At 44.0% G+C, this 11,181-nt stretch overlaps 1 protein-coding gene across 1 annotated transcript in view; it reads left to right on the plus strand.

The window, feature by feature from the left end:
* The window catches only part of LTBR (lymphotoxin beta receptor), an 84,744-nt gene extending 74,968 nt beyond the window's left edge, over nucleotides 1–9,776 (plus strand). Inside the window, exons 5-8 of the mRNA XM_075352220.1 lie at nucleotides 3,008–3,106; nucleotides 5,541–5,560; nucleotides 5,887–5,926; nucleotides 7,213–9,776. Of these exons, the coding sequence (XP_075208335.1) occupies nucleotides 3,008–3,106; nucleotides 5,541–5,560; nucleotides 5,887–5,926; nucleotides 7,213–7,337 (284 nt within the window). The 3' untranslated portion in view covers nucleotides 7,338–9,776. The remainder of the gene's footprint in view (nucleotides 1–3,007; nucleotides 3,107–5,540; nucleotides 5,561–5,886; nucleotides 5,927–7,212) is intronic.
* Nucleotides 9,777–11,181: the final 1,405 nt, after the last annotated feature.

Consider the following 11,181-nt stretch of genomic DNA (forward strand, 5'->3'; position numbering starts at 1 on the left):
CATAGAGAAAGCCTGTGAGTCCTGCTTCCTCCACCCACTCATAGAGAGAACCTGTGAGTCCTGCTTCCCCGCCCACTCATAGAGAAAGCCTGTGAGTCCTACTTCCTCCACCCACTCATAGAGAAAGCCTGTGAGTCCTGCTTCCCCGCCCACTCATAGAGAAAGCCTGTGAGTCCTGCTTGCCCGCCCACTCATAGAGAAAGCCTGTGAGTCCTGCTTCCTCCACCCACTCATAGAGAGAACCTGTGAGTCCTGCTTCCCCGCCCACTCATAGAGAAAGCCTTTGAATCCTGCTTCCTCCACTCGCTCATAGAGAAAGCCTGTGAGTCCTGCTTCCCCGCCCACTCATAGAGAAAGCCTGTGAGTCCTGCTTCCTCCACTCATAGAGAAAGCCTGTGAGTCTTCTTTTTCCACCCACTTATAGAGAAAGCCTGTGAGTCCTGCTTCCTCCACCCACTCATAGAGAGAACCTGTGAGTCCTGCTTCCCCGCCCACTCATAGAGAAAGCCTGTGAGTCCTACTTCCTCCACCCACTCATAGAGAAAGCCTGTGAGTGCTGCTTCCCCGCCCACTCATAGAGAAAGCCTGTGAGTCCTACTTCCTCCACCCACTCATAGAGAAAGCCTGTGAGTCCTGCTTCCTCCACCCACTCATAGAGAGAACCTGTGAGTCCTGCTTCCCCGCCCACTCATAGAGAAAGCCTGTGAGTCATGCTTCCTCCGCCCACTCATAGAGAAAGCCTGTGAGTCCTGCTTCCTCCACTCATAGAGAAAGCCTGTGAGTCTTCTTTTTCCACCCACTTATAGAGAAAGCCTGTGAGTCCTGCTTCCTCCACCCACTCATAGAGAGAACCTGTGAGTCCTGCTTCCCCGCCCACTCATAGAGAAAGCCTGTGAGTCCTGCTTCCCCGCCCACTCATAGAGAAAGCCTGTGAGTCCTGCTTGCCCGCCCACTCATAGAGAAAGCCTGTGAGTCCTGCTTCCTCCACCCACTCATAGAGAGAACCTGTGAGTCCTGCTTCCCCGCCCACTCATAGAGAAAGCCTGTGAGTCCTGCTTCCCCGCCCACTCATAGAGAAAGCCTGTGAGTCCTGCTTCCCCGCCCACTCATAGAGAAAGCCTGTGAGTCCTGCTTCCCCGCCCACTCATAGAGAAAGCCTGTGAGTCCTGCTTGCCCGCCCACTCATAGAGAAAGCCTGTGAGTCCTGCTTCCTCCACCCACTCATAGAGAGAACCTGTGAGTCCTGCTTCCCCGCCCACTCATAGAGAAAGCCTGTGAGTCCTACTTCCTCCACCCACTCATAGAGAAAGCCTGTGAGTCCTGCTTGCCCGCCCACTCATAGAGAAAGCCTGTGAGTCCTGCTTCCTCCACCCACTCATAGAGAGAACCTGTGAGTCCTGCTTCCCCGCCCACTCATAGAGAAAGCCTGTGAGTCATGCTTCCTCCGCCCACTCATAGAGAAAGCCTTTGAATCCTGCTTCCTCCACTCGCTCATAGAGAAAGCCTGTGAGTCCTGCTTCCCCGCCCACTCATAGAGAAAGCCTGTGAGTCCTGCTTCCACCACCGGCTCTTAGGCCTGCAACACACATCCGTCAAACACGTGCAAGTTTGGTCCGTTCCCGTATATACCGGAGACAAACGTGCGCCAATGTTATTTAATGTTTGAGGACACATGTGCGTTTTTCATTAAGGTCCGTGTGTCCGTGTGCGTGCTACGTTTGTGTCTCCGTTTTGCACGGAAGCATGTCCGTTTTCATCACGGAACACGCACACATGGACCCAATGTAAGTCAATGGGTCTGTGCGCACGCCTAAGTGACACGGACGCATCTCTGTATGCTCCGTGTACGTTTTGTGCTTTTTTCATGTGATGTCGGTCTTTTTTCTTTTTCTGTTTCGTTCTCTCACTCAGTCCATCGGTCGGTCGGTCTCTCTCTATGTCTGTCGGTCGGTCTCTATGTCTTATCTGTCCCTCTCGCTGTCTGTCGGACAGTTCCGCCCCCTCTCTCATACTTACCGTTACCCGATCTCCGGCGCGGCGCCGCACAGCTGTTATAAAAGCTCCGGCGGCTTTTACTATTTTAAAAAAGCCGGCCGCTCATTAATCAATCTCGTATTCCCTGCTTTCCCCGCCCACCGGCAAATATGATTGGTTGCAGTGAGACACGCTTTTGCCGGTGGGCGGGGAAAGCAGGGAATACGAGATTGTTTAATGAGCGGCCGGCTTTTTCAAAATAATAAAAGCCGCCAGAGCAGTGTGAATTCCGTGCAGCACCGCGCCGGTGATCGGGGATCGGTGAGTATGAGAGAGGGCTGCTCACTTCCGTCATTCGGGGAATTAGCGGTCACCGGTGAATCCTTCACAGGTGACCGCTAATCATTATGCAGCACACAGACAGAGCCGCAGCATGACAATGAATTCGGATGAAGTTCACCCGAGTTCAATCTTATCGCGCAACTCTGTCTGCTGTCAGCCGACATGTAGTAACGACATTTTGCATCACACACGCAACATTTCTCACGGAAAACACAAACACGTCAGTTAAGTTTCACACGCACACACGAACATTTCACACGCACATACGGCTAGCATACGGGATACACACACAGGACACACATACCATAAAAACGGACCTAAAAAAACGGAAAACTGACCCGAAAAATGTCCCGTATTACACGCACGTGGTTTTCAAGGACGTGTGTTTCAGGCCTCAGAGAAAGAAAAAAATTCGGAATTAAATCATAGAAAGCTTAGTATCTTCGAGTTCAGCATTTCCTTCTTTGTCCGATGCTGCCCAGGTATCAGTGTAATAATTAAGTTTCTAGCGGTCTCTTGCTTTTCTTCATGGCCACGTGTCCATTCCTTGTTTTGCTTTGGCCTCAGTTGCTTATTACCACTAAACAGATGCTAAAAAAATAATCCACCATGGAGCACACAAGAGGTTTGTGGAAAGGGCTAGGCTGGAACCACGAGTACTAAACGTGGCTGTGTCTTTATCTCCTTGCAGATATGAAGATCATCGGGATCATCCTCGGTGTGGCGCTCTTCATTGTGACCATAATTATGGTTGTGATATGTATTAAAACCTCGCTGTTGAAGCGCCTCGGTGCGTATGTTGTTTTATATCACTCTTTGTTCTGGGCTTATGTTGATATTTCATTGACTTCATGTTACCCCTATGTGGGGGGACGGGACTTTACTCTCATAGATTGCGTTTTTTTCTTTCATATTCATTTCTATGGGATGGATGGGGTGGTATGCCGAAAAAGACTTAGGGGTTTGGACATCCACCTTCTTTAAAAGAAAAAAATATAAAAAAAAAATCTGTCCTTGTGACCTACTGATTTCTGTAAGTCCAAATTCTGAAACCCTCGCCAAACAGCTGATATCACAGAATCAAGGAGTACAAGGAGTAGCAGTATATACCGGACATTAAAGGAGTTATCCCATAGATTTAAAGGAAACTTTTCTGTAAGAATTTCCCCAATTAAACCAGAGATAGCACAGGATGAAACCTTTCTAATGAGACCTATTTTGTCCCCCTCCTCTGCTTTGTTGTCGTGAAAGTTGTATTTTATTTATGTACAAATTGGACATACAAGTGCACTGGTGGGTGTATCAGTGCACTTGCAGTTCTTGGTTCCTCTTCGCGTCTTGCCACCTCTCTTCCTTCTTGATTGACAGAGGAAATTGAGATTCCACTGTCTGATGTCACCTCTGCTACCCATTGTCTATCATTAAGCAGTGGGTGGTGCAGAGTGGCAATAATTGAAGAGGAGCTGAATACTGCAAGTGCACTGATACGAATACCCCACCAGTGTAGTCTTTGGCTCCTCTTCATTTCACTCCCTCTGTTTCTTGATTGACACTGAAAAAGCAGAGCTATTGTTATGCAACAGAGACTCTGTCTCCACTGTCAATCAAAAAGCAGAAGGCGACACTGTGCGGAGAGAAGCAAAGAGGAGCTGAACACTGCAAGTGCACCGATAATGATACATCCACCAGTGCACTTGCAGTCTTCGGCTCCTCTTCACTTCTCGCCACCTCTCTTCTTTCACGAATGACAGTGGAAATAGAGTTTCTGCTGTCTGACGTCACCTCTGCTCCCCACTGTCTATCAGGAAGCAGTGGGCAGTTTAGAGTGCCAATAATTGAAGAGGAACTGAAGACTGCAAGTGCACTGATACGAACACCACACCAGTTGTAATCTTCGGCTCCTCTTCATTTCTTTTATTAACTCTCTCTATTCCTTGATTGATATTGAAGGGCAAAGCTGTCATCATACAATAGAGCCTCTGTTTCCACTGTCACTCAAAAAGTAGAAGGAGATGCTAAGCAGGAAGAAGAGAAGAGGAGCTGAACGCTGCAAGTGCACCGATAATGATACATCCACCATTGCACTTCTCGCTACCTCCCTTTCTTCTTGATTGACAGTGGAGATAGAGGTTCTCCAGTCTGACGTCACCTCTGTTCCCTACTGTCTATCAGGAAGCAGTGGGCGGTGTAGAGTGGCAATAATTGAAGAGGAACTGAAGACTGCAAGTGCACTGATACGAACACCACACCAGTGAACTTGTAATCTTCGTCTCCTCTTCATTTCTTCTCTTTGATTAACTATAATAGTTAACTATATATTAATTATTTCATTGTCGCAATACAACAGAGCCTCTGTTTCCACTGTCAATCAAGAAGCAGAAGGAGACATTAAATTGGGAGAAATGAAGAGTAGCTGAACACTGCAAGTGCACCAATAATGATACATCCACCATTGCACTTGTAGTCTTTGACTTCATTTCTTCATTTTTATTGACTCCCTTGGTTTCTTGATTGACAGTGAAGAACAGCGTTGTCGTAATACAACAGAGCCTCTGTTTCCACTGTCAATCGAGAAGCAGCAGGAGATGCTATAGGGGCAGAAACGAAGAGGAGCTGAAGACTGCAAGTGCACCGATAATGATACATCCACTAGTGCACTTGTAGTCTTCGGCTCCTCTTCATTTCTTCCCTTTCATTGACTCCGTCTGCTTCTTGGTTGACAGTGAAGAGCAGAGCTATTGTGATGCAACAGAGACTCTCTCCACTGTCAATTAAGAAGCAAAGAATGGCGACAAATGAGGAGGATCAAAGAGAAGCTACTGTAGACACTTCAGGGACAGGTGATGCGAGCGGTGGTCGCACATGCTCAGTAACACTTTAGTCACACAGAGGACTTTAGCACCCTTGTTCTCTGAATTGGTGGGCTTCTCAGTAGTCAGACACCCAATGATGAAAATCGTTATCTCCTGTCCTGATAAGGGACAACCCATCCTCCGCAGCTCGTAAGTCTAATTTTGGCTCCTACAGAATGTTGGTGCAGAACCTGATGGCAATGTACCCCACAGATGTTCCAGAATGACACCCCTAAAGACTCCGCACCCTCTTATTCTAAATGTATTGAATTCATGGAACAGTTGCTCATAAATAAGATTGTTATGTAACGTTCCAGCTTTGGTATTTCTATGTTTCATGCATTTTCTCTTTTTTTTGTTGCCGTTTTTCAGGTCGCATGATAAAACTAAAGGTGAGATCCTGTCCTCTGTAATATTTGTATGTGAGATCATGGGATCTGGGGAATGAAGATCTCTGGATTTTCGTAGTTACATAATCCTCCTAGTATAACAGTGACCAGGGGTCTAATCATGGGGGGTTCAGGGGGGTCCAAGTCATTCCGATGTGTCTGTGCAATAATTAGAGATTGCAGATCACTGATTCACTGCGCTGATTGATGGGGCCCTGAAGTCGCTAATCAATTTATTTGGATTTCATTCCAAGATAGAAAAGTTTTCCAATATTCTTTTTTTTTAGTTTCAACCATATGCTAAAAACTTTTCTTTTGTTAACTTACAGAGATCTCCAGAAATCTCATTTCCTCAGGCGGAGACTACAGGTAAGTCAATAGCATCAGTCACCTGAGTAGTATCCATTATGTGTGGATGACTAGAGTGGGTTAAGGTACATTTTTAATACACCCAAAGGCCTCCTTCACATGTCCGTGCAAAAAAGCAAACATTTTGCACGATCCGTGGTGTAGGTGCACATGTCCGTCCATGTATCCTTGTGTGTGTGTTCCATGTTTTGTTCGTGTGCTATCTGTGTGACATCTGAATAGCACACGGACATGAACTTGGATACTTACCTGTCTCCAGCGCTGCTGTTGTGCAGTGAATATTCATGAGCATAATGAGCAGGACCCGGAAGCAACAGTAGCGCCGGAGACAGCAGCGCCAGAGACAGGTAAGTATAAAAATACATTTATTTCTTAGTGACATATGTTTCCTCTGGTGCGTGTCACATTAATGTCACACGGATCACATCAGTGTGCGGGCCGTGTGACATTTGGATAACACACGGACATGAACTTGTATACTTATCTGTCTCCGGCGCTGCTGTTGCTTCCGGGTCTGCAGTCAGTGAAGTGAATATTCATGAGAATAATAAGCAGGACCCGGAAGCAACAGCAGTGCTGGAGACAGCAGCGCCAGAGACAGGTAAGTATAAAAATACATTTATTTCTCAGTGACATAGGTTTCCTCTGGTGCGTGTCACATTGATGTCACATGGATCACATCAGTGTGCGGGCCGTGTGACACCTGTGCTGCCGGCAGAAAATGGTCATGTCACCATGTGGTGCGCACGGACACATGCTCCTTGTCAAAACATGCATGTGGGCGCAAGCCCATTGATTATAATGGGTCTGCATGTGTCCATATCTCGTCTACGTGTAAAAACGGACGTCACACATACTGGAAACACGGATGTGTGCAGCAGACCTAAAGAGGTCTACGGCATTACACCTACTATTCCTGGTGGTTTGGGATGTTTAAGGGGTTATTAGAGGGGTCTAGGGCGGGAAACTGCCCATATAATTATAATTAAAGTCTATTTCATTTTAATAGCTCCAAAATTATTCATAGAGGTCAGAGCGCTATGTTCTCTCTTCACAATAATATATCATGTAATGCTGTTGCCTGCCACTAAGTGGAGCCCACTTCCCATCCCACCATCCCTGTGTATTTAGCTCCCTCTAGTGGTGGCAGGAAGAATAAAATCCTATTAATCTATGGTGTCCATGCATTAGAAAACCCATCCAAATCTGCCGTGCCCCTCTTTGGAGGATTATTATTTTATCATCTCCTACCTATAAATTCACAGCATTATTCATTTTTTTTGCAGACGGTATTTTGGAATCCAGTCTCTTGGACGAAACTCCCCAGCAAGAACAAGGAAAAAGTCTATGTTACCCTATTCAAGAAACTGACGCCACACAACCTGGGGAAATCACTTTGTTATCCAAATGAGTGGAGCCACGTCTGATGTGTAATCCGCCATCTTCTCCGCACCCCATACACCTTCCGCGATACAGACAGTGGGATTACACGTCACTGTGGGTTGGACTGTAATATACGTGACTGTCTTCTTTCTCCACTTGTCGGGTCTTCACTCCCAGATCCAACCTCATGGGCATGTAGCGTAACTGGACATGTTGCCCGTGTACGTGACTAATCCACAGATTGTGACTACTGTCCCGGGGTGTACTGGGGTCTTCAGGGTTCTCAAACTACTCAGGACATGATTTCTAATGTAAACCCTATTGTATAAGACGGGTCTTAACTGATATTTGTGGAAACTACAAGACTTTGAACATTGCTATTGAGAGCCACTGGTGGGAGGACACCACAACTCCCAGTATAACTTACTGTACAATTTTAGAGGTGCTGAAGATCCGCTGGTTGGCGGCCATTCATCGCTGTCAATCCCATGGATTCTATATTTATGTCTGTGATCCATGTTTGTTTCGAAGACACATCATGGGTTCTTTGGTTTCGAGCGGTGGCTATTTCCATCCCTTTGTCCTGATTATCAATGGAATCTCCACCAGTGGGATCTTCTGCCTCCTCCATGAAGACCATCATCCATCCTTAAGACCATTGTTGGCCAGTACAAAATACTTTTCATGGTTTTCTGGACCGATATATCGGAAGTCAGAGAAGAGTCTCCGGAGGATGCATCGACTTTGGAAATAGTTTCAAAAATGTTTCTTGGAACAACCCGATCTGAAGAGGTTCTCAAAGAGAAGCTGCTTGGGCTTCTCCAAACCGATGAGTGGCGAGCAAGTAAAGTAGGAGACCCTAATCTGTTCCACCAGCCGGCCCTAGTAAGGCGTTCTACAATTTAGGGTCCTCCTGAAGGCGATGTTTTTCTTTTCTCTTTATGGAAAGTCAATTTGATCACAAATGAATATCTGCATTGACCCAACAGTCACAGACAAAACATTTAAAGGGTTATTCCCATCTATGAAATGTATGGTCCATGCACAGATTTACGGGCAATGGAGAGCTAGCGGTGCCTTAACGTCACTTTCCAATTATTTGTTTTGGATTTCAGAATATAATCGAGTCCACCTCTCCATTGCTAGCAGCACGTGATGAGGCGTTGTTCTGTAGATTGATGCAGGTCTCCAAAAAAAGAGTGGTCTACCATATTTTGGAGATTTAAGGCAAACTATATCTTCTGGATATGCCATAAATGTCCCACACATGACAACCCTTTTAAGGACCAATAGTGTTGACCTTTCCATTGGTCGAAAGTAGAGGTGTAACATGGGCCCCAATACATCTAATACAGAGTATTTGTATTCTTTGGATTTTTGGTGCCCTTTTGGGCTTTAGGGCCCTTGTTCCATCTCATTTTCTGCTTCTTGTAGCTCACCTACCGGTCAAAAATCATCATAACCCTCTTTGCTGCTTTGCTTTCTGCTTTATCAGGAAAAAAAAACAACAACGACCGTGCAACTTTAACGGGCCCTGTGGGTCACTTGACTTTTTGAATGTACTTATGCTTGATGAGCCATTTTCTCTTCCCCATAGTCATGCATATAAGGGTCTTTGACAGACATATAAAGTAGAGTTTGGGGGCTCTGTTGATTGTTTAAATGAGTTAAAGAGGGACAGATGGAAAGGATGGTAGGTTAAGGTTCCAGGAGCTGGAAATGATGACGTGCTGTCCGTACAGTCACAACTCTACTAATCGACTGAAGGGTAAATGGTATAATGGGTGAGATCATTTCATATCAGTCCGGTCCTTGCGGTCAATCAGTGGTCAGTTAAGTGTATGGACAGGATGTTATTACTTTGGTCTCAGGCACAATCCAAAATCTGAGACCCTTCCGCCAATGAAGAGGTTGGGGAGCTCACTAGTGCACATTGACCCCTTCAGACAATCGTCAGATGATTCAGGAGTCGGACCCTTAACGATCAAATATTAATATCCTACTTTGTAGGCGTTTTATTAAAAATTTGGCACCATTTTACTTTTACAGGTGTTTTGTTTACCTGGATTTTCCACTTTGAAGTGGTCTGTGGTTATAAATGAGCCTTGAGGAGCACTGAAAAAAGGATGTGAGTTACACTTTCTTCTACCCCCTATATAAGTAGATTTTACTTTATATATATATATATATATATATATATATATATATATACATATATATATATATATATATACATATATATATATATATATATATATATATATATATATATACACAAATACAGTATATACGGTATATATATATATATATATATATATATATTTGTTCTCAACTATCAATGAGAAAGTCCTAGAAATACCTGCTAAACTTTTTGCGGGGTGAGATTCTACCTTTCCCCGTGTTAACTGTGACCAAATCGTTTGCTGTAAGCATCCTTTCTTCTGCATAAATTAAATAAATAAATATTAAAAACATCTTGCTCAGTTTGGTTGTCGTTTGTTCAATCTGGTTTGACTTTAATCATTTGGCTTTTTGGTTCATTGGGATAGACTCTATCTAATCTATCTATCTATCCATTATCTATTCCTCTATCTATCTTTCTATCTATCTATCTATCTATCTATCTATCTATCTATCTATCTATCCCTCTATCTATCCATTATCTATCTATTATCTATACCTCTATCTATTCCTCTATCTATCTATCCATCTCTCTATCGATATTTCTATCTATCTATCTATCCATTATCTATTCCTCTATCTATCCTTCTATCTATCTATCCCTCTATCTATCCTTCTATCTATCTATCCCTCTATCTATCCATTATCTATCTATTATCTATACCTCTATCTATTCCTCTATCTATTTATCCATCTCTCTAGCTATATTTCTATCTATCTATCTCTCTATCCATTAGCTATCTATTATCTATACCTCTATCTATCTATCTATCTATTCATTATCCCTCTATCCCTCTATCTTTCCATTATCTATTATCTATCCATCTATCCCTCTATCTATCTATCCCTCTATCCCTCTATCCCTCTATCTATCTATCTATCTATCTATCTATCTATCCCTCTATCTATCTTTCTATCTATCTATCCCTCTATTATCTCTATCTATCTATCTAGCTATCCCTCTATCTATCCCTCTATCCCTCTATCTATCCATCCATCTCTCTCTATCACAGTTTGCCACCAGGTGGCGCACTCCGAAAGCGTCATTATAACCTTCATGAGTACTATCTTGCCAGGAGCTCCCTCTGGTGGACACATCTAATATCACCACATTTATTCCTCCCACTCATGGAAGTGTCACCATCCCATAATCCATTACATTATACAGTCATGGCCAAAAGTGTTGGCACCCTTGAAATTGTTCCAGAAAATGAAGTATTTCTCACAGAAAATTATTGCAATTACATATCCTTTGTTATGCACGCCTATTTCCTTTATGTGTATTGGAATAAAACACAAAAAAAATGAGAAAAAAGGCAAATTGGACATAATTTGATACAAAAGTACCAAAAATGTGCCTGTGTCCTGTAGGAGGAGCCGCGGTGCTGAAGAGGTGGGCACTGCAGTCTTTTGCCTTGACCATGTGTCATAACTTAGAGGTGGATGAAATGATTTGTAAAGAACCAAATTTGTTATGAATTTTCCAAAAGATTTCTTTAAAAAAATGTAAGGTTCTGGCGAATACGATATTTTTGGGAATAAAAATTGCCGCTAGAAGGCTCCAGTACCAGAAGGAAGCTCCGGAGGAACTGGATACCAGCGTGAAGAACCGAGGGAACTACAGTTGTGGAGGCGATGTAAGGACATGGGCACGTGATGTATTTGATAGCGTTTTTAACCCTTTTCTCTCT

Source organism: Anomaloglossus baeobatrachus, chromosome 5, assembly GCF_048569485.1.
Source record: "Anomaloglossus baeobatrachus isolate aAnoBae1 chromosome 5, aAnoBae1.hap1, whole genome shotgun sequence".
Taxonomy (NCBI): Eukaryota; Metazoa; Chordata; class Amphibia; order Anura; family Aromobatidae; genus Anomaloglossus; species Anomaloglossus baeobatrachus.